This window comes from Penicillium canariense, assembly GCF_028826845.1.
Source record: "Penicillium canariense strain IBT 26290 chromosome Unknown utg000003l_segment0_segment0, whole genome shotgun sequence".
Classification (NCBI taxonomy): Eukaryota; Fungi; Ascomycota; class Eurotiomycetes; order Eurotiales; family Aspergillaceae; genus Penicillium; species Penicillium canariense.
Window position 1 is genome coordinate 3,506,663 of NW_026622730.1, and position 23,154 is coordinate 3,529,816.

General features: G+C 54.8%; 6 protein-coding genes across 6 annotated transcripts; 3 read left to right on the forward strand and 3 right to left on the reverse strand.

The window, feature by feature from the left end:
• Positions 1-18: 18 nt before the first annotated feature.
• Positions 19-210, forward strand: N7482_006135 (uncharacterized protein; the record flags this gene model as incomplete). The annotated part of the gene is made up of 1 exon (XM_056688260.1): positions 19-210. The coding sequence occupies one exon, from the start codon at positions 19-21 to the stop codon at positions 208-210; it is 192 nt and encodes a 63-aa protein (XP_056543815.1).
• A 1,224-nt stretch (positions 211-1,434) lies between these two features.
• N7482_006136 (MFS transporter) lies at positions 1,435-3,510 on the reverse strand (the record flags this gene model as incomplete). The annotated part of the gene is made up of 3 exons (XM_056688261.1): positions 1,435-2,245; positions 2,352-3,243; positions 3,414-3,510. The coding sequence occupies 3 exons, from the start codon at positions 3,508-3,510 to the stop codon at positions 1,435-1,437; spliced, it is 1,800 nt and encodes a 599-aa protein (XP_056543816.1).
• An 11,026-nt stretch (positions 3,511-14,536) lies between these two features.
• N7482_006137 (GTP-binding protein Obg) lies at positions 14,537-16,237 on the forward strand (the record flags this gene model as incomplete). Its single annotated transcript, XM_056688262.1, has 1 exon — positions 14,537-16,237. The coding sequence occupies one exon, from the start codon at positions 14,537-14,539 to the stop codon at positions 16,235-16,237; it is 1,701 nt and encodes a 566-aa protein (XP_056543817.1).
• Positions 16,238-16,546: 309 nt separating this feature from the next.
• On the forward strand, positions 16,547-18,163 carry N7482_006138 (putative JmjC domain protein; the record flags this gene model as incomplete). Its single annotated transcript, XM_056688263.1, has 1 exon — positions 16,547-18,163. The coding sequence occupies one exon, from the start codon at positions 16,547-16,549 to the stop codon at positions 18,161-18,163; it is 1,617 nt and encodes a 538-aa protein (XP_056543818.1).
• A 252-nt stretch (positions 18,164-18,415) lies between these two features.
• N7482_006139 (uncharacterized protein) lies at positions 18,416-19,980 on the reverse strand (the record flags this gene model as incomplete). The annotated part of the gene is made up of 3 exons (XM_056688264.1): positions 18,416-18,616; positions 18,678-19,141; positions 19,200-19,980. 3 exons carry the CDS (start codon positions 19,978-19,980, stop codon positions 18,416-18,418), a joined length of 1,446 nt encoding a protein of 481 aa, XP_056543819.1.
• A 519-nt stretch (positions 19,981-20,499) lies between these two features.
• On the reverse strand, positions 20,500-23,112 carry N7482_006140 (cell division control 45 family protein; the record flags this gene model as incomplete). The annotated part of the gene is made up of 2 exons (XM_056688265.1): positions 20,500-22,299; positions 22,351-23,112. 2 exons carry the CDS (start codon positions 23,110-23,112, stop codon positions 20,500-20,502), a joined length of 2,562 nt encoding a protein of 853 aa, XP_056543820.1.
• Positions 23,113-23,154: the final 42 nt, after the last annotated feature.

The window sequence follows — 23,154 nt, forward strand, 5'->3', positions numbered from 1 at the left end:
CCAGGGTCGGTCGATGCGATGTCGGCTCGACGCAGGGAATCGGTTCTTGCAAGGCAGCACGAAGGACAAGAAGGCGGCCTGCGCGAGGTAACTTGGCGACGCAACGCGCTTCCGCGGCGCAAGAGCACGCGCCGGAGGGAAAATATCCTCCGAGATGTCAACGAGATGGGAAATGAAACTCGCTGGGTAGCGCGAGAGCGGCGCGACTAAGTGGAGCGCCAACGACGACCGTCCCGAGCACACTACGAGGGCGATACGTAGTTGCAGAATGAAGAGGGATGAGAGAGATTGCGTCTTATGGATACGGCGATAGGGTTCTGGTGGGGTTCGGGCCCAGGGGCCATTCCCTGTACGGAGAGATTAAGTTGCCCTCGGGAATGGAGAACTCGGCACTTTCGGTACCCCAGACTCTGGCACGCCGAGAACCAACTGGGAAGGTCACAGCGACTGGAAACGGGGCCTTAGAGGGGCTCTCCAGTCAATACTGGGCCCCGCACGACCATTGGCCCTGCGCGAATGTCGCACAACTTCATGGAGTCTGCCATGCGTCTGTGAGCCGGCGTGATGTGCCAAGTGGATCGCCCCGGACATTGTCAGCTGTCATTGGCGGAGTCGCGGAGTTGTGATAGGCGCTGCAAACCGGGTTGGATGGGACCGGAGTGGAGGGTTGCAGAGGAAGCAATGGGGGACCGGCGATGATCTAAAGATAAGATGGTCAGATCACCTTCAGCTCCGATGATCGGAATTACATTGTCGGATGCTGGCAAGGCAGCACTATGGGGGGGAGGTGCGTCGTGGAGATGCTCCTTGGCCTACAGTCGAAATTGCAACTGCGCCTTGGTCTACGTCGAACGCTGTGAAAGAAAAATGATCTAAGGACAAAGGGCTGCAGGACAATGAGACAAGGCCGTTCATTGTGTTAAAAGTCCGTGACAGGAGTCTATTGATGATCCAAGGTGGTAGTCCTTGACATGAGGCAAATAAGCAAACATGCAACAATCGCAAGAGACGCAAAATCACAGATAACCTCCCAGATGCATAAGTATCCTCATGATATAATCCCGTTTCAATGCTCCAGAAAAAAGATGAAAAGAGTAAGCGAAAACATGACGATAGGGAAAGAAAATTGAAGAAAATAAAGAGACCCAAGTTTAACGCTTTTTTCGCATATGCATCCATTTTATGCCAGTTGCGCCGTTCTCCGGTCTCAATGAACAGAGCAGGAAAAGAAAAGACAGAAAAGGAAAAGGGGTGAAGGGAAGAATAAATAAGGTATCATGGCTAGAGATCAAAAAAAAGGGGAAGAGAGAAAGAAAGCCCTCTTGGCAAGGGCAGACCGCCGCAGGGGCTGAATGGAATGGTCATGCATGCCCTCCTAGAAGGACAGATGAGAGTGAACCAGGGGATGTGTTCACGAAAGGATAGAATCCAAGATTAGATCCGTGGAGTGGAAGAGAGATCAGTCTCCGAGGTGGTCGATAGGTCGTGGATGGCGTTCAAGTCCAACTTCGAAATGTCGAATTCGTGGTCAATGCTGGACCGCAGCGAGAGCAGGCGCTGCTCTTCTTCCGAGACAGAATCCCGGCCACCGTAGGGTTCAGACAGGGCCTCACGCTTGAGCTCCACCTCACTGACCTCGGCGTCCTGGCCCTTGAAGCGCCCAGACTCGGGCGACTCCTCCATCCAGAAACTTTCGAGGGCACCGACCAAGCAAACAAATCCGCAGGCCCACCATGCCAGCACGGAGTGCCCGCTCTCCAGACCCTTGGAGTGCAGCAGGCCAGTCACCGTCGGGCCAAAGGCTCGGCTCAGACTGGCCGTTGAGGCGGCAGCCCCATTGATAGAGCCGAGCACCTTTGACGTGGGAGCAGCGTTGGCCAGCAGGATGGCAGTAGCGGGGAAGGCGATAACGTGGAAGGTGATTTTGCTGATCAACGCGACGTAGACAGCGGGCATCTGGAGTTTAGCGGGCAGTAGGATGAGATAGGGCACGGCCAGGTAGAGCGGCGGCCATGCCAACAAGACGAAGCGGAACGTGCGCAGTGTGCCAAAGTGCTTGACCACGAATGGGAACAGCCAGAGTTGGGCAATCATCGAGTAGACACCCTGGACCGCCAGCATGAAGCCGATGGTCTTCGTTGGCAGACCAAGGCCGCCGGTAAACTTGAGTGGCAGGACAATCTTGTCGTCGGAGTGGGGCGTACTCAGGAAGACCGGCATTAGCTGGTCGAAGGACACGCTATGGCTGTGGAGAAAGAGGGGGCTTAATGTCAGCAATTATGCAAGACTGCAGGAGAGAAAGTGGCGTGCAGGGAGGTCACAGGACACAGGAAAGGGTTGGGCCAACTCACTAGGCCAGAATGCCGTAAGCCGCGATGGTGAAGATGACTTGTCGGGTGAACGCCTTGGGCGCGGCCGGTTTCTGTCCCTCGACGTCGCACTCTGACCCGACGTCACCCTCACTCACTCTCACGGGGCGCAGACAGGGCGATGATTCGGCAGTTTCGTATTCAGGCGGCACGTCATAGACGAAGTACTTGGTCTCCTCCACCCCCACGTCGGAATCGTCGGGGAGCTGCACGCGCGAGCCCCAGCACTGGCTGATCAGCCAGTGTCCCAACTCGCGGCCAGGGTCGCGCTGGTGCTTCTTCTCCGGGTGTGTCTCCTCCAGAAACAGGAACCCGACCACAATGCCGCACACCAGCACCAGGACGCACACTAGGTTGGGCAGCAGGAACGGGAACCGGTCGAAGAGCGTGTTACGCGAGAATAGCCACGGGTAGTTGTCGCAGGGTTGAGCCAGAGCACCGCCCATCGCCGGCCCGATGATCGATCCCAGGCACCACACGAAGGGCATGATCGAGTATGCCCGCGGTTGGTGCTCCTTGACCGTCACAATCTCCGCCACCGTTGTCTGGAGCACTCCGATATTCCCGTTCAGCAGCCCGCCTAGCGCTCGCGCAATCATCGCCGTGGCCAGGTTGGGCGCGAATCCAAAGGCCACCATGCTGATGGCCGTGCCCACCAGCCCCATGACGAGCACCGGCTTGCGACCGATCCGGTCACTCATGCGGCCCCAGAACATGCCCGCGGAGAATTCAGCAAAGGTGAACGACGAGGTGATCATGCCAGCGTAGAGCGCAATCTTCTGGTCGTTGTCCGTCACATGGAATGATTCAACCATGTGGTACACGTACGGGAAAATCGACATGAAAGCAATGGGCTCGCAAATTCGAACAAGCGCTGTTGATAACCATGGTCAGTTTCTTGATCATTCGAACCAGCACTATCCAGATGCTGCCAAGTCTTGCGCATCAACAGACTTCAGCCGTTTTTGGGGGGAGGGGGCTGTTTCTTGTTTGTTCAAACAGCTATATAGTCCGCAATGCGCACAACAAAAGTACCACACTTACCTAAGACGAATAGTTGCCGCATAGGAAATGCAGGCCAATCCTCGGCCGCGCCATTGCGCTGTCGCCGGCCTTGTAAACAAGCTGGCCGTGGAAACATTGTGCGTGAGATCTGAAATACGCGAAAAGGGCGAGCCACCAGAAAAACACTTATGGACATTAAAAAGAGAGACCCCGCGTTTCGCGCCAGAGAATAGTTCACGAGGGGAAAAAAAAGTACCAAAGGGTGGTGCTTTTGATTTCCCCCTAAAGAGTCAGATTACCCCAGGTTAATGCGTCAGGGCTCAAAAGGGAGGAGGAATGCAATTGGTGTGGCGGCTGGCGAGATCGGAGCAAGGAGCAGGCGTGGGTGAAGTTTAGGGCTTCAGCATTGCTCCCCCTGCGGTGGGAAATTCTATCGCGAATCCGATATCCGATAAGGTAGCGGAGGGTCCAGCAACCCAAAGAGACTATTGAGACAGAGACACCTGCAAGGGAGTCTTGACACACCGCTGGCCTGGTGTTTGGAGGACAGGAGAAAGGCGGCAGTGAGATTGGGTGAGAGAAAGAGAGAGGGCGAAAGAGCGTCAGGAGGTTTCCAGTCGATCCCAGGAAATTAATGGAACCCGGTATCAATGAGCAGGCCCCAGGACTATCGTGAGATCGACAATGTCGCAAGCCGGGGATTGGGTTCGGATTGGGTTCGGAGGTGCCGAGGGAAGTCGACAGGTGAAGAAAGAAGAGCACAAAGGGCGGTAGCAAGAATGGGGAAGGGATCTATGAAGAATCTCAATAGGGATGATGAAAGGAGGTGTAGTTGCGACTAAGTTTGGCAAAGCAAGACACGATAATTGCGATGAGCAAGAAGGAGGAAGGAAGGGAGTCATTCCATAAAAATCCGGAGGGGAGAAGGGAGAGAGCTATTATATGAAATCCTCAGTGGATAGCTCCATCCATCCAGGGAGATGTGATCAGGCGCCAAAAGGGAAACCAAACGTCAACGGTTCAGCATCACCGCTTGGGAATTTCGGTTACAGCTGTACAGAAGCAGCCGCAGGATGCAGATGGCAGCAAGCAAACATTACAGTTGGATCAGGGCAGGATTGAAGGGTGTGGGTCCGGGTAGGAATGATTTTTGGGGGGGTTTTTTTTCCTCTTTTATTTAATTTTGGGGAATTATTATTTTGGGTTTTAGGATTTTATTATTCTTCCTGGAAGCTCTGTGTAATTTGACTGTAAAGGGCGGATCGGGACCATCCGACTGGAGGGGGACCACGGAAAAGAAAATGATATGTCCATCTTGCATAGGGGGAAGAAATCAAAGGGTCCGAAAATTTCAAATTATCATTAATAGCATTAATTAATAAATATTAATTTCCCCAATTCCACTGAAAGTCAAAAGGAAATTCAAACGGTGAGAGCCTGAAAGAAAAGGGAGAAAGTAGACGGGGGGAGGCAAACGTCGGAAAATATACCCTGGAGGACAGGAAAGGAAAGAAAAAAGGGTGGAGCCAATGGGCAAGGGAAAAGCATCACACCGAGGTACCGGGGGGAACGGAGAAACCAGAACACGACCAGACGAGACATCGTCATTGTTCAGACTGATTCAAACGGGGCTAAGAACCAAGACCCGATACCCAAGAGCCAATGGCCAATCCGCAAGGCCGAACGACCAGGACCAGTCTGGAAAAGGATTCCTAGGAACGAAGCCGATTGTCACGATCCCCATTCCTGCCCCGATCAATGATCAAATCAATCAGATCAGATCATCGCCAGGGCGGCGCTTCTACCTGGCACTTTTCACGACTGTTTAGTGTGTTTTCTTGTCCTTCGATGGGGCCCTCTCATTCGGCGGATCCGTTTCCACCCCAGATCCAGCGCCAGAAGTGGTCACGGTTGAGGACAAGGTTGATACCGGGTTCTTGGCTCCATTACCGTACTTTTCTGGGTGCTCGTAGTCTAATACCGTACTTCTTCTCCGTACCTGATGGATCCTGGACCGGTAAGACCCACGGCCCCGACCCCCGGGCCCCGGGGAACAGCAGGAGGCGACTCCTTAGTGCCCTTCTAGAGCCCGACGGGGGCAAGGTCAACTCACTAAAAGCGCGCTAAGGTGATTCTCCCTTCCGTATGGCGTAAGGCAAGGATGATCGGCTTACCTTACGCCCTCGGCTCTCCTTTTTCACTCCCGGAGCTCTGGTTTTAGTGCGCTCTAGTGAGATGATAGATCGCAACTGTCCATTCCATTTCCTGGAGCATTTAATCCCATGGTTTTTTTTTTGAGGAGGTGCATATTTAATTGGATTTAAATTATTTTTTTTTTTTGCCGTTTACGCCTGCCGAGACCCGGTTTAACTAGACCGAGTCGAGGGGACAACGGGCACAAGGCCCCCGGGGAGCGCCGATAGTAACGGAGACGAAGAGTGGGGGAATTCCGCCACAATCATTCAATGGGTTTCAGCATACTCTGTCGTGTTGAGATACGCTTGAGATATGGACTGGAAAATGTACGTCTAAGCCATCGTCATCGGGGTTCGCGCTATCGCACTAACCAAGGATCCACTCTGGTGTCGCGGAATAATGGGAAAGCCTCAGCCGCCTCAATAGTGGCCCGCTACGGACCACGGGTTCGGGTCCGCCTAGCTGGAGACGGGAGATGAATGAACTCAATCTCTTTTTCACGCCGGGTGGAAAGGATCGTCTTCCCCGACGTTGCCGCTGACCAACACCAGCTGAGACTGGGATGCGACGTGTGAAAGAGGAATGGAGAGCCTTGTGGAAAACCATGGGATGACGGGGGCGCACCCTTTCGTTTTCTACGCAATCAACAAATCCGCCAACAATCCTCCGTAATCAACCAAAAAATAATGGCAACCCGCGTGTTTCACATTGATTCGAGGCTCCGGTTAACTGATCGCAAGGCGCACTTCAGTTCAGCCGTCCCGTGGTGTACAGTCGGGCAGGACCCGGGCGCAGGGCTCAAGATGTGCGGTGTACATTCGAAAGTCGCCCAATGGTGATTGTTCCCAGCATTCGACGTTGACGTGCGCTGTTGCCGGTTTTGTCGGGACTGTAACACCCTTCACGCCGTTGCAGCCCTGCCTATCATCCAGACAATTGGTATTTTCGGGCCTCCTCATAGGTCCAGCACCACTGAATAGCGAAGTGTATCCAAAACCCTGGGTCGGTTGGCGTGCCTGATACTTCCACGCAATGCCAATGGATGTAGATGCGGATGAACAATACACTCTGTACGGTCAATCCCATGCTCCTGCTGTCCCGAGTATACTGACTACTGCACAACTATACTCTCTACAACGTTGCGTAGTACATGTTCCTACACCGTACATTCAAGTTCAGTCCTCGTAGTCCCTGTGAGCGCTCTCTCGGTCTGATTATTGGGACCGCCCGATCCGGCGCTCACTGGACAGCATAAAGGGGGGGGTTATAACGGGGGGGGGTTATAACGGGGGGGGATTATAACGGGGGGGGGTTATAACGGGGGGGGGCGATCATCGTCCTGTCAAGAGGGTTGTTGAGGGGCGGTAACATGGGTTGGTAGGGGGCCGGTCACAACAACAGCAGGTCTTCATACTTCCCAAGGGATATTACTTTTGGCGCGTCCTTCTCGAAAACTCCACTGGAGGTCATCAGCTGAGCTCGTCACAAATTCACCGACACTGCGGGTCTCGACTACGGACCCGCTTCGGGGCCGATCGCCTCAGGACGACCCCCTTTAATTCCAGCTTGCAAAACAAGGAATGGAATTGAAATCGAGACTGGGGCTGTAAAGTGTCCGCGCAGATACGGAATGGCAATCGCAATTCCTCCACAGTCGAGATAGCTTCGATGGATTCGTAGCAGTCTGACGAGGCGCATCGATCTCAGAACGGGGCGATTCTTCGTGGAGACGGCTTGCATATCGAATCTATCGAAAAAGTCGGTAAAGTGCCGACCCAGCGGAAGGGGCCAACGTAGCGGGGACCCGATGGCCTGGAAAGCTTTCTTACAAGTGGGACTATCGTTGTACCACCGTCTTGTACGGAGTACAAAAACAATACCAGCTGGGTTCCGGAAGTACGACAGAAGTGGACATGCAGTTTACGGTCTATGAAGGACGGTCATCGTCAGCCACGTGAGCCCAAAGGCGGGGGAAGATTGCGAAAAGCCGGTGAGACCCTCTGGTAGATGGGTCCACGTCGAAACCGACGTCACCGTACTTGGACAACACTTTCCGCGGCCAGGACCGCTTAGCTTCACGGTAGATGGGTAGGGTGGGAGAGGGGTGTATAGTCGAGGGGGACTCCATGGGGCGGGGGCGGACCAGGATGGGGACGATGACAAGGGGGGGCGGCCAAGTCAACAGGATCAATAGAGAAAGCCGGGGCGCCGTGTGAAAGTGACTGGTGGTGAATGATTCGGCCACAAAGTCCCGGAAGATCGACCACGAGTCCATGTACAGACCTACAGACCTACAGCTGTACCAGACGGCCAGCGGTGGCCAAAGTGACTGAGCAATCAGCGCGAGGCATCAGTCGATGTCAGCTTGATTAGGCTCCGCCACGATAGACCCGCGGCCATGGGAACCAATCAAGGGTCCGACTGCAGGGCTGTCGGGCAGACGCTCTCTTACCGAGTCCTTCTATGCAAGCAATGCATAGAAGACGCCCTGCGTCCAGGCCAGCGAGCCAATACGGAGGGGCCTGGTCGGGTTTTGCAGGGAACCAAGGATTCCCGGTGACAGCTCGGAGAGACAGCCGAGGCCGGTTGATTCGACGGGATGGTTGCGATGTAGCGGTGACCGGGGGGGCATCACGACTTCACGAGCTCCAAACAAAGCAGCTCTCCATGCCATGCGTCACGCGACTGCGTCGGGAAAACCGCGGGGTCCTCATCCGGTGTCTGCCTTGATGTCCACTCGGACTGATCGGAAGGCTTTAGGCTCAGATTCAGCTTCGGGCTCACGCCCGGGCTCAGGGGCCAGGGGACAAACAAAAAAGGTAAAATGGCCCAACGGCGGTTGGGGATGGAATTGCTCGGAAGAAATCAAGAATCCAAGCCGATGCCCACGTCTCTTAGTCCTCATTGGGGGTTGGGTCCGGCTCGTCGATCAAAGTGGATGGAGCTTGATTGCAAGCCTTGCAGCAAGGTGAGGGATCCATGCTTCGGTGCTTCGGCGGGGAGGGGAGAGGGCACCAGATGGAACAATTCTGGGTGACTGCTTTCTCCGGCTGCCTCCCAGGAACAAAGGAGACGTGGTCGACGCAGCGAGGTGGGGGGCCAGGGTTGACAGTGACAGCGGTGAGCAGCTTGGCTGCAGTGGGTTCTTGCTCTATTGTCTTGTTTACCCCTGCCCCAGTTCGAGAAACCGAGAGCCCCTCGGGCAGTAGGACTAAGAGGCCGAGCATCTATACCTCGTCCCCGCTGCTCCCCGAATGCAGGCCCCGCGAACAAGTGTCGCGACGATCGCGTAACACCCCGACATTTGCGTCTGCACCACCGGTAGCCCGGAGGAATTTTCCCGTGCCCATCCTGCCTGCTCATTGCGATTCGAACCGGAGCTGCGTCTGTAGCCTACATCGATGATCCGACAGCGTCAATCGTTGCCCGAGGAGAGCAACCTCAAAAGACGGTGAGTACCGGCCAGGTCAACATAGTAGCACGGGTGCTGGGGGGTTACGCAAAGCATGGATGACCTGCTCGGGGTCCTTCGCGTCTTGTTCCTGATCCTCCGTTCGATCATACGATCCCCCTTCAGGAATTCGGGAGCCTACCAGTAGACCAGTATATCGGACCAAATAGCCCGGCCCGCCTCGTTGGGAGAAAATGTCCTTGCCGACCCTCCGTGCATCGGTCGACTGGTCCCGGCAGGGCAGTCAAATCGGGTATATCCACCAGCATCGCCCGTGCTCACGCCATTCTCCTCACAGAGTACAGAGTACATTCTTCGACATGCGCAGCTTTCCCTTCATTCCGCTGCGAGCTCTATCTGCATGGCCTCATCCCCATCTGACCTCCCCTTCGGAGGAAGTGTATTGCAAGGGATGATCAGCCTACAGTTTTTCAGATCTTCAAGCGCAGCATCGAGATCGTCCTGTCCCGCCACAATCACCGCCACATTGAGATGGTGGCGGTCGCGATCAATCGTCACGGAAATTCGTCTCAGCGGCGGTTGACCCGTGGGGCAATGGCGTTTGTCCATAGCATTCGACGTCCGTCAACCTGTACTTTGGATTCATGATCGACGCCCAGCGCATCTGTCGCGCCGAATTGTCGGGTTTTGACAGTTGCATGGAAAGTATGGGCTTGGGGCAGCGCGAAGCTCCACCCCCCACCGGCTGGTCTCAGCAGCCAGCAACCAATGGGGAAAAGCGATCCGGTCATACCGGACGTACTTTTTATTTGGGGTATTTGGGACTTAACTTTGGTCCTCTTAGCACGGTACTCTTTTTTTTTGACTTGGGCCAAATTGCCTAGGGGGCCGGGCCAAGCATTGACTTTGGGTTGATGTGTTTTGACCCCCCGCGGGTGGTTTATTTGTGATCTATCGACTTGCTCGGCGGTGTAGAGGAGCAAAACCATGCTCACATTCCCGATGATCCGGTCGTCAGGGAACAGGAAGGGGATGTATGCGAATCGCAAATCGAACAGTCCCGCACTACGTACATACCCCGGAGGTCGCGCGACAGAACCAGGAACCATTCTGACGTCTCCTCGGTCATAATTGCAAATGGGCAATAATGGGACGGATTAATACATGTCGATCACTCGGGTTCGTCTTCAGGCAATCGATCGCGAAGGCTCGATTCGGGGCCATGCAGGTCCGCAAGCTATCGTGGCGGGCTAGCCTGCTTGGACGGCCTCAGGGCCAATGGCTTTCTGCGCTGCCGCCTTTTGCGATGTGTTCTCTGGATATACGTAACTTCCCGCCGTTCCCGATCGATCGAGACCGAAGTTTAGCGCGAAATGCTAAGTATGGGCGGGTCGGCTTCAATGGACTGTACGGAATACATTAGTACGGAAGATACAGAGTACTCCGCGACGAGACCGATCCGGCTCCTTGTTGCGGGTGCGCCGAGCGCGGTTAGCTCCAAGTCCACGATATTGGGAGGGGCCTCTATTGGAATAAGATCGAGGTCGGGGACAGACTTTTTCTTCGTCACTTGCCACCTGAGTTCTGATGCTGACTTCCCGGTTCTCCCAGCGGCAGCTAGGGTAGTGGTGACGATGTCGGACTAACCAGGAGAAGGGGGAGGCGCGGCCGGTACATAGTACGCGTAAGTGGACCTGGGCTACCTCCGAAGTAGCTCCTGGCTGGCATGTTGACAGGTCCTTATGGTGTATCTTTCTTGTTGTTGCGCACCTAGAGGCTATGTTTCGAATTATCACAAGGCTCATACACCACGGAGTCTCAGAGGGAATGCTGCTTCTGAAATCTGAAAGTGACCAGGAATATACTGTAGGTTGCATGAGCTGACAGACCGTACTTCGGGCGACGGAGTCGAACAAAAGTACCGAGGGTCCGATAGTACGCTATCAGGAGATTGGGTTTCTGGGGCGCGTCAATTTGTGCTGATGTGTGATTATGTTTCATGTGTATCCTCGCTTCGGTGGATGCATTTGTTATTCCTTAGTTTGGCACTCTCCATGGCCGGTCAAGATTGCGCCTCTGTCCCTGTTCCTGTGCTTGATTTTTAGTGTGTCTCACGTACCACTGGAATGTTCGGTCTGGTCCGGGAAGCACCAGCGACATCCGCGCTCCAATGAAAGCGGGCAGATCGCGGTGACTTCATAGCCTGTGGGCGGCGCCCCAGCCGGGGGTCCTCCAGAGCCGCCAGGGAAACGTCGGAAGCCCCAGAGGGCCCACGGTACGACCCAATGTCAATCCCCGTGGAGCAAGACACCCAGCTCCACTGAATTTAGTTAATTCGTACTCCCAGAGAACGGTATTGACCGCAACGTACTCCATCGTACTCCATCGTACTCCATCGTACTCCATCACACTCCATTTTCCCCGTCGTTTCACCCGGTTCATCCTGGCGTTCCCCTCGACCAACAGGAAGGTTCCCCGGCACCCCCGCCAGTGGCGACGCAGCCCCATCGGAATGCAGGATCCGGTGCCGCGGTGACGGGTAAGAAACCACTCCGAGTCGTTGATAGCGCTCGATGAATGGCTGATGGCGGTGCTGAAGGACTCCTTGGGCGGATGACTGGCTGAGATGTGTTGGGCCCTTGCAACGATTTTCCACACTATTGACTCCCCCTGCGGTCATGTGAGCATCTCTCCTTTTTTTTTTTCTTGGTCAGGTTACGAACTGCCCTTTGAGGACTGGAGGAAAATTCTCCACCCTTGCACCATCGTCGACCCTGTTCGCCACCGTCAGCTGTGCTTAGGGCGCCTCTCTTTATTTTGAGGACCGTTGTTGGATCGAGCCCGACCCGGATGCCTCTAGCCTCTGCCTCTAGCCTCTCTCACTAGCCTCGTCTCGTTGTTCTCCACCCTGAGGATCCAGTGGTCCCCGGTTCCTTGCGAGCCGTCTCTTCCAGAAGACTGGCCAAAAAACCTGCTTGCGTGGGTCCATGGACTTTGGGCCGGAGTTGATACGTACTTTGTACGGCGCCAGTACTTTGTAACTTTGCCGCCCCGCCTAACTGCGCGGTGAGGGGCGATGGACGGATTGACGATGTTCACAGTCCTCGGGGCTCTCGTGAACAAGCTGGCGCTGTGATCTGCTTGGGGAGAAGTGATGGATAACATTCTTCCCCTGCAGCAGCCCAGCACTTGTATTACACCTTGTCCGCTGCTGCTCGCCCTCGCCCCAGAGGGACTCCACCCTCGTGAGCAAACATGGTATCTTGCTCCGCAGAGTCGGCATAGGCATCAAAAGTGACTGGTTGAATGAGTCGCTCCGCGGAGGGAACTTCTTTGAGGCTGACGCGCCGTCAGATGGGGCCGGCCATATCTTTAGGGTTAGACATATCAGTTCCGACGAATAGCCGCAAAATGTATGGATGCGCAGTGGATCATTCGGAATTGTAACGCCAGCTAAGTATGCATCAATATATCTCTAGCTCGGCTGCGCGTCATTTACGAATGCCCAAAGCACAGATTGTCTAACAGCATGGGATGAATTCTAGAAAAAAAACTGTGAAGTTTTGTTTACCACTGACTCACGTGTATCAGGGAGCCCGGTCATAGTGACAGCTGGGTATGGATCTTGGGCAATCTCACAAAAGTACTGCACAGTGCTTTCTTAGTGCTCGGCTGTCCTTGTGCCAGCTCGGGCGAAGGCTGCTCCTGTATACCGGAGGAATTGGTTTGTAGAGGAAGAGATCTGCCGTAAAGCCCTGAAACATGGCAATGTTGATAGTAGAGATTGTCCTGCTGAAAATGTTGCGCGCCACAAGTGTGACAGACGATCCACCAAATCCTCCAACTGTGACGATCCCCCCATAGCTGAATCAAGATAGTGGGCCAATCACTGTTCTGGCCACAGTGATCGATGCTATGCAGCGATTGCACCATTAATTTGTCCATGCTGTCAATGTATTCCAAATTCGCACTGGACTGGATAAACTCCGTGATATATCGCGTATGTGATCGTAGTGTGAAGGGCTGGTGTCAGTACCACGCTAAACCCGATACTACTGAGAGCGACTATGTATGCACGTCTCGACAGCGGCGCGTCTCATCTATAACTGTAGATCTCGCTGCACCTGCATGTTGTTAATCACATCTATCTCTGCGAGATCTGAGATCCGAGATCTCAAATTCAAATGGCCAATAATGAGATCCCCTGGCCTTCCATGAACAGCCTGCCCCATCGAGCGACGGGGAGGTCACTAGCAGGTCTACGGCTAGATACATCGAGATCGAGTGATGCAGAGATTCTGGCCATCCAGAGACCCGTCTATGACCCTCACATATCGATTACCATCCCAAGCCCACCAGCGTGCCTCTCGATCACTGGAAGCTGACACAAACAAGGTCCACCCCCCGGTCATGCTAGACTACCCCACCAGACGCGCGACCCCTCGACACGTAGACTATCTGGAATCCGACTGATAACGGGGACTTCACAGTGGTCTGGCCCATATGATACGCATAAACAAGATCGGCTGAACCAGTTCAGCCACTCCATTGGCCACAGCTCTTGAATGCCTATGAGGGGCAGCCAGCCTGCTTGCCAAAGGAGGGGCCAAAAGTACCGTTCCAATCGGGTGTCGACGGAGGGCAATCTAGATTCCCTGCATTTTCAAGCTGAACTTTCATCTGCATTTTGCCGGTCACGAAACCCTGCTGGCAAAGCTCGATGTCGGGGCACTCCGTTCTGTGAAGCCCTTAAGGCTGGAGCCCCAACATGGAAAAAAAGATTGTAATGTGCAATGAGTGCCTTCCCCCCTCCTCCAACGTCAGGACAAGGCTGGCCTAGCTTGCTGCGTATTCGCTAATGACTCCATCGTCATAAAAGTTGAGCTCATGAGGTGCACTTGAAGGGGGGTGGACGAGATCCTCAAAAGATTAATCAAAGATCGAGTTTCCTCTTTGGTTGACCGACGACTACGCTGGGTTGATTCGACATGCACGGCAGCACTTTGCAGCTACGACAATTGACGGTCATCGTAGGACTTGTAGAGCCGATCCTGAACTATACTTCAGATTATTTGGGGCAGCAGTGGAACGAGAGAGGCGGCGAGCGCAATCGAAGACGTTCGTTACTCTGCGTTGGCCCGAACAGTATGCCAGCATGTGTTCGGATGGGACGCGGTGTGCTGAATTTGCCGAGAATGCAAATTACGGGGTGCTCAAGAGATCATGCCATACACATGGCACATTTAAGGTCCCGACTGAGTCAAATGCCATATAGCTGAGGCTCATGTGAAGGAAAGTAGATGGGACCGGGAATTGATAGCTCGCTTATCGACACGTGATGATAGCCATTGCGCGCTCGAGAAATCTACGACTAATGATTTTGTGGTGTACCGCGCCTCGTTCATCATTACCTCTTAAATCATCTTTTTGAAGCCTACGAAGACTCATTTTCGCTGTTAAAGAACCGCATTGTTCTGATATTGGGCTGACCGATCTGTTGAAAAGCTTATGCAGCGCAGAATGAGGTTGGAATAGTCATTGACCGCGCAGCATCATGGCACCCTCTCGAGCTTGTCTACACCTCCCCATACGGCCGCTTCTCCCTACCCGAACGAGGCTCTGCTCAACAAGACGTCCTCGAGTCTTTTGTCCTCTGATCATCGGCCAGAGATGGCAAGGCACATCACCGACCGGCGTGCGATTCGATGACGATATCACTTCCCATGACAAGCCTTCGGATCTGTCGCATTTGAACCCAGCCCCAGAAGATTACTCGCGATTTATCTTCCAGGACAAATGCCACGTCACTGTACACGCGGGCGCTGGCGGCCACGGATGCGTCTCGTACCTACGCGAGAAGTATGTTGAAGAGGGACCCCCGAACGGCGGCGATGGCGGCAGTGGAGGCGGTATCTACATCCAAGCTGTCGAGGGCTTGACCAGTCTACACAAACTTGCGCGAAGGGGTATCATCAAGGCCAGTCGAGGACGAAACGGACAGGGTAAAAGCAAAGGAGGGAAGCGAGGTGACGATGTGCTCCTCCAGGTTCCCGTCGGCACCGTGGTGCGCGAAGTCGAGCGACACGACCCCGTTGCAGAGGAGATCGCCCGGAGGCGAAAGCCAAAGGAGGCACCCGCAGATGAGGATGAGATTGAATTCACGCCGATTCGACACGACCGCTGGGTGCTTCATCCTGGCGCCAACCCGTCTGATTTCCTGACGGTGGCATTTCCTCGACTCAAGCCGCGGAGGCAGGGGATTGCGGCCATGGAGCCCAAAGCGCCCATTTATCTTGATCTCTCCAAGCCCATGGATAAGCCCATGCTTCTCGCTGCGGGTGGCGCTGGCGGCTTGGGCAACCCGCATTTCGTGACACGCTCCATGGGCCGACCGAAGTTCGCGTCTCGGGGGGAAGGGGGAATGAGACTGGAGCTTGACTTTGAACTCAAGCTACTCGCAGATGTTGGTCTAGTTGGCAAACCAAACGCCGGAAAGAGCACGCTTCTGCGCTCCTTGACCAACAGTCGCACTCGCATCGGAAACTGGGAGTTCACTACCCTGTCTCCCCACATCGGCACAGTAATTGTGGATGACAACAAGGGCCGGCCGCTCATTGAGTCGAAGGGCAAGACGCGACGAACCCACTTCACTATTGCTGACATTCCGGGTTTGGTGGAAGACGCACATCTGGACCGGGGCCTTGGGCTGGGATTCCTGCGACACATTGATCGGGCGGGCATCCTGGCTTTTGTGCTTGACCTCAGCGCTGGAGATCCTGTCCAGGAGGTACAGAAGCTGTGGCATGAGCTCGGAGAGTACGAGCGGGTTCGCAACACCGACCCCGAACCCGTTATCAGAGAGACTCAAGGCGTGATTGACTGGGACCCGTCTGGAGCAGGACTTCCAGAGCTCGATCGGCCCCAAAAGCGTCAGATCGAGTTGGAATCCCCCGATGACCGGGAAACGGGACATACCCTCGACTATAGATCCTCTGGGTCCTTGCCACCTCTCACCATGCCACCCATTCACACGAAGCCGTGGTTTGTCGTCGCCACCAAGGCCGATCTCGAGAACACTCAAGACCAGTACCGAGCTTTGCAAGAGTATCTCTCTGCCGTGGAGAATGGCTCTGTCGAGCACCCATCTGGTCATGTCGACGGGTGGAGAGAGAAGGTGACTGCTGTTCCAGTCAGCGCTATCAGAGGCGAAGGAGTTTCTCGCATCCCCAAGCTGGTGATGCAATATTTGGAGTAAAAGAGACCCCCATTTGTGACTTACGAGTGGACTCTGTATATTAGAAATATCCCCATTAACATACAATGTACAATATAATGCATCAAAATCAGTAAACTGGTGTCCATCGTCCAGGCCGTAGGTGGGGTGAGCCACACCTTCCGAGCCTGTCGGGCATGACTTTTGCACCTAACAAGGCCATCGCCAAAACAAGCACAAGATGGAGACAGCTAACTTCCTCTTTCCCTTGAGGTAAACAACATTCCTGAATATCTGCTTTGTCCATCTCTCCCAACGTTCTCGGATCGACCCGCGCGTTCCGGCGCAACCATGAGCCTCTCCTCCAGCCTCAGCGACGCGCTGTCCGCCATCGCCGCACCCACCTCCGACGACCCGATCCTCCAATGCAGCGACGACCTCCAAACCCTCCTTTTTGACGAGACCGAAAAAGCTCTCGAGCTCGCCGACAGGAAACTGCGCGTATTCCCATTTAAAGACGTGCACAACAGCTGGCGACGGTTGTACACCGACGCGTCTGTCGTGAAAGCATGTCTCGTCATCATCCGCAACTACGACCTGAACCCCCAGGCCCCGCAAGCTGCAGGAAACAAACTTGACGTGCCAAAGCTTATTCAAGAAGTCAAGAAGGCAAAGACGGACATTCAAATTATCTCGCATTCCTCATGGATCTCAGATGTCATTCACGTCCTGGACAAGGCCTTGCTTATGACCGGGGGGTTGCTCCGAGAGAAGCTCATTGAGACCTTGCTATCCACGCTGCAGGCGGCCACCTATGACACCGAAGACCCAGACAACTCTGATGATGAGACCGCTAAACCCCCTACTAAGCGCCGAAAGATCTCGCAGCCTCTTTTCCCTCCCGAATCCGTCCCCGGGCCCCGCCTGAAGCACCCTGTCGAGCGCGTGTCGGCGCCGTCCTTCGATGCCATGCAGAACCACATTTCAGATATCCGTACGCCGCTCGTGATCACAGATGCAGTGGATCACTGGCCGGCCATGTCGACGCGACCCTGGAATTCCCGTGACTACTGGTTTGATCGCACGTTCAACGGCCGCAGGCTCGTTCCCGTGGAGGTCGGCAGATCCTACACAGACGAGGGATGGGGCCAAAAACTCATGGAGTTTAAAGACTTCATCAACGGGTACATATGGCGAGGAAAATTGGACTTGGGTCTTCCGCGGCGGCAAGGCGAGTTGGGTGCGACCGAGGAAGATGAGGACACGGGGTACATGGCGCAGCATGACCTCCTCTCTCAGATTCCTGCTCTGCGCAACGATATTGGCATCCCCGACTGCTGTTACATCGATCCTCCTGGCCCGGAACCCGGCACGCCTGTGTATCTGGCGAAGCAACGAGAGCGCGAAGCAGCTAGGGCACAGATGACGGAGGAAATAGCGGGCTTGAAATCGAAGCAGTCATCAACACCAACTGATCCGGACGACAATCATGCGTCAGAGTCGGCGTCCTTGATGGAGCTTCCCATCGACCCGATCGTCAATACCTGGATCGGCCCTTCGTGGACCATCTCCCCTCTCCACCACGACCAATACCACAACATACTCGTGCAGGTGGTGGGCACCAAGTACATCCGCCTCTACTCCCCCCACACGCCAGCTTCCCAGATCCACCCACGCGGACAGGAATGGGTGGCTTCGAAACATGAGTCTGACGAGGGGTCTCCGTCCGAGGACGAACCCGCGAAGAGACTCATCGACATGTCGAACACCTCCAAGGTCGACATCGCGGCCATTGAACTCTCCCCCGCGGAAGAGGATCAGTGGGATGCGATGTGGCCTGGTTTTATGCAGGCCGAGTATGTTGAGACTGTGCTGCACGAGGGCGAGTCTTTGTACATTCCGGTGGGATGGTGGCACTATGTTCGGGGGCTGCGGGCTGGTATTAGTGTTAGCTTCTGGTGGGGTTGAAGCTGGTTGATCTATTTGATCAGCAATGAGATATGCATTCACGTATTACGAGCGCTACACGGATATACGGGGACTCACTACACATCATACAGCAAGCAGGATTTGTAGATCTTGACTTTTGGATACACTACTGCGAACGCGTATTCGGTAGAGCCACGCAATATACCCAGTTTTTCTTCGTCTAACCCATCTACATCACCCATCCCTATGTATTATATTCTGGTCTTGGATACCAATATCGATAGCTTGGGTCTAATACCACCCTTCCACCAACTCACAAAGTGTCGCCTCTCCACCCACATTCCCCGGGAAGACGACAAAAGGCACGCCGCGATGACGAGACGTCGGCTCATCGCACAGCCAGAGCGGCACCCCGGGCGCGGCCTGGCCGACAATAGTCGCGCGCTTGACGTTCAATCCCTTGGTAGCAGCATCCGAGGACGTAATCCCACCCTGAAGACGTATGAGCAAATAGGTCTACACGAAATGCTCAAGGAGATACGTAACTACATACCTTCGCAATGATATACCTCGGCCGCACCTCGATCTGCTGCAAGACACTGACAAGAGCCTCCGCAACAACCGACCCAATCTTCAAGGACGAAAGCTCATCAGCGCCGGTAATCAGCTTCCGACTTGTCATGACCAAGGTATCTTGCCCAGCCTGGAGGTGCGCTTCCGTCGCCTCAACAACCCGCTGCACGGCTTGTGACGCTGTTTCAGGTGACGCGATGAGGTCTTCTACTTTCATTTCAATGATGGCTAGCTTGCCGGTTGCGCCGCGGCGGTCTGTGAGGACCTTGAGCTGAGCCGTAGTCTTCGGCACGTAGGACCCGGCGATAATAAGGCCGCCGGTCTGGCGAGGGGAGGGGAGCTTAAGTTCGGCCGCCGAGATAGGGGGCTTGGAACGGATTCCGAGTCTGGTCGACACAAAGGCCGCGCCGGTGCGGTAGAGGAAGTGTTTCCCCTTGCACTCAGCTGGTATTTATTAGTCTGTCAATTCTATACCGGAACCGGGTGGGATAGTGTCACATACCCAGCAACAATCCAGCGACAAAGACATGCATATCGGATTCGGCGGCCGCGTTCACAATCACCACACCACCAGCAGGCGTTGCAAGGAGCTTCTCACAAACAGCTTGTGGTCCCCCGCGCCGGATCTCACCAATGGTGACAGAATGCAACTGGTCGGTGGAGAAGCGGCCCGGTGCTTTCTCACACACATAGTCTCGCAGATTCGAGCTTTTATATCCAAATGTGGCGTCTTGCGCGAATTGTGTCGCTCCCGCAGGCACCAGATTACCCCTTTCCGCGACATAGTGGACATCGTCGATGGTAAAGCGTCCACCCTGGTAAAAAAAGGGAGCCAGGACTAAGCCATCGGCAGGACCAAAGACCGACTGCGCGACATCTGGCTCGAGTGGGAAATGACCTCGCAGGGTGCTATCACCGCGCAGAACAATATCGATCGTATTACCAGTGGACTTTGCTGCCTCCTTGACATTCTCGCATATTGTTCGGATCAAGTTCTGGGCATCTGGTGGGGGGAGGGCACGCGAGTTGGTGAGAATAAAGAAGCCGGGAGAATCAGTCTGGAATTCGGTGATGAGAGTGGGTATATCCCATACGGCGAGCACGGAAATATCATGGCAGGTTTGGGTACCAGTTGGGTCGTCGTCCAGCACAACGAGACGATTAATAGAAGACGTGGCGAGGAGCCTAGAGATCTGGTCTTGCGCGTCGGTGGGGTACTCTGCGGGGAGTTGGACGAGGGTGTTTTCCCGCGGGAGAGTTGGGTATTGGTGTGATTGCGACATGATGATGATTCGAGGGGGCCAGAGGGTATTTGCAGAATGAGCGAATGTCAATTGAATCAATTGAATCAATTGACGTCGTCTAGTTGTTTATACGGGGCCTGCACGCTCGGAAGATGGGGAAACCGCGAGATTGCGGGGGTGCGGGGAGCTCGGAAGGTTTAGCCACGAAAGTCGGAGGAAGGCCGAGGCAAAAGTAAATCCGTTGAGATGGCTACCGAATCATGGAAATACTAAATCACAGAAACTTCACAAAAGAATACACAAAGAACGCCCCGAACGCCATAGCCCAGGCAGCTCAGATGCAAGATGCAAGATGATCATGGACAGATGGACGTGAATAATGCTTGCGAGGGAGGAAAATGCACTGCACCGCTCATTCATCATATAGCCCTTTCACTGGAGTCCAGTTCCCCTCGCTATCCAAACCCAAGTTCCACCCCTCCCATGCCTCCGAAAACGCGTAAAAACAGTGCAAGATGTCAGGTCGTAGACTGCGTGAATGTGGTCGGGGAAGGAAAATTAGCCAACCACGCTGCGGAAACTCAGTGCCTCGAGGAAGCCTCCCAAGTCATCTTTTTGAACCTCAACGACGCAATGGTCGAAGCTGTCGATGCGGACTCGGGCGTTGGTCTCCTGGACCACCTCCTGGAAGGCAATGCCAAACCGATTGCGGAGTAGGTTTTTCTTCCCCCGGGGATCTTCATCTTCGGACTCGGATTCCGATGACGAGTCGGATTCCTCCGACTCCTCTTCTTCGTCATCATCGTCTTCTTGTACGGCACGCTCAGCTGCGCGCCGGGCCCGCCGCTCTTCTTTCTCTTTCTGTTTCTTCTCTCTTGCCTCTTTCTTGTGCCGGCGTTCTTCCTGGCGCTTTGACATGGCAGCAAAGTCAATCACGCCGCCGCCACCACCGGTACCCACTACCACGTAGAGATCTCGGTCCTCATCTAGCCCGGCAAGAACAAGAGGAGTGCCCGCTGCTCTCTTCCGTCCGATCTTGACCGAGTCACCCTTCTCGCGCTCTTGGACTTTGATGGCCTCGGCAATCCATAGAGCCAATTTGGTGAGAGCGCCAGGATTAGTGAAAAGCTTCACATCGGGTCCATCTTTGACGACTGCAATACGAAATGCTCGAAGATGACGAATCTGGTGCTTAGAGAGCAGGGATGTGCCAGTGCGGAGAATGGCACGGTGAAGATGCTGGGCCAAGGGCAGGGACTCCATGAGAAGAGTAGGCGACTCGGACGTCAGCGAGAGAGCATCATATGCACTCCAGAACCGAGGAAGAAGGCTAGCCAAGTCGGATTCGCCGGGACCACCGCTGCTTTCAGGATCATCGTTCGAACCCCGTGGCCGTGGAAGGCGTTTAACATCCCACGCCCCAGAGGCCTCGTGCGGCCCAACTTCTAGCATAGCACCGACAATGACACCCACATCGGTAGCAGACAGGCAAGCCTTCCAACCCCAGCAGCGCACAAAGCCCCAGCCCTCACGGGAGCTAGCATAGCCGCCAGATGGCTCCGGAGGCACCAGCCCATCCAAACCGTACATTGGCGCGTATTTGAGAAGGCGCCCGCGCAATACCCGCTTCAGCTCCATATCCATATGCGTGTAATTTTGGTGGCACTGGCTTAAACTGACGCCCATCTTTGCCAGAAGCTTGTGGAGGCGTTTGCGACCATTCTCAGTCCAGACGTGGAGCCTCGTTGCCAGATAAGGGCTGTGCAGCATGCTATCGTAGAGCGACCAGTGTCGGACAAGAAGGAAGCGAGGTTCAGGCGAGAGACGAATCGATGTATCTGTAGGAGACCTGGCTGTGGTTGGAATGACACCATTAATCTCCCCCCTGATATCTCGGTCCCGCTCGAAAGGGTCTGGTGGATTCAAACGGTGGACTTCATCTCGGAGGATCTGACGGATATGCTCTCCACGTTGCCCACCCCAGCCCGCGGATCCGCCTGATTCTGATGTATTTGAAATGCCAACACCGCTCATGGTTCGACCGCTGAGTTCCAAGCTCGAGGCACCGATAATCGCAAGCCAGAGGAGATCGTTGTCCTCACGGCCAAGTTCGGATGCGAGAGAGTAGAGTAACGACGAGATCGGCTCCGAGTAGGACGTTCCTGCGGAGTAGTATTTTTGCAAGACTGTCTCGTGTTTGCGCTTGAGTCGAAGAAGCCGTCGCTTTAGAGATCGTGCCGATGGCTGCTCCGGCTCCGCTGGTGAAGGTGAATCTGATGTAGGAGTCGGGGAACGGGACGAGTTTGACGAATTGATGGCGGTTCTTCGCCGGCTAGGAGACGAGACCAGCGACGAGCCCTATAACGCACGTTAGTAGTCAAACTGGCACCGGGAAGAAGGGTTGCATACCGAATTACTTCGTTTCCGTTGACGGGGAGGCCCGGCTTCATCTTCTGATTCGTCTTCATCCTCACGTCCTGACCACGATTTGCGTTTCTTAGAACCAGAGGCCATGTCCCCATCGTCGCCAATAACAGATCCGTCATCGCTCGCGTCATCGTCGTCCACCTCGGGCATTTCCAAGAGCGCGTAAAATGCGTCGCGTTCGTTGCTGAGTTCCTCCTGAATATCGCCATCATCAAATACGACGATGCCGCCGTTCTTCGACGTGTAAGCAGGCGTGATACACCCTTTTTCCACCCCGCGCCCGCGTCGTCGCGCGTTAACATCAATTTCCGCCATCGCCTGACCCAGTCCTGCCTGGCCACCAAAGACGTTGCCGAGGTTCCACGGCCGGCGCGCGTCGAAGACCCATATCTCGATACCTCCCATATCCTCCACCCCGTCCTCCGCGTTGTTCAAATTCAATATTTCACCTAGGTCGACCAATCCACCTACCCCGAGACACACCACCACACCCCCGCTACCGCCATTGATGGTCTGCATCGGCCGGACCAGTTCCTCCCCTGCGCGCGCCAGGTCGCCATATCCTGCGACAGGATGGATCTTGTGGGGGATATAGTCGCGTTTTAACAGTGCCGTAAGGATCCGACACGCGCAGAGCGCGTCCGGTTCGAGTGCCACGAGAATGAGAACCGGCGGGGAGAGCGGGTGGTGAGATCGGAGGAGTTGTAGGTATAGGTGCGAGATGAGCTGCCGTGGAAGATACATGGCCAGCTATGGAGGGCGGTTAGATATGCATGCGAGCATGGA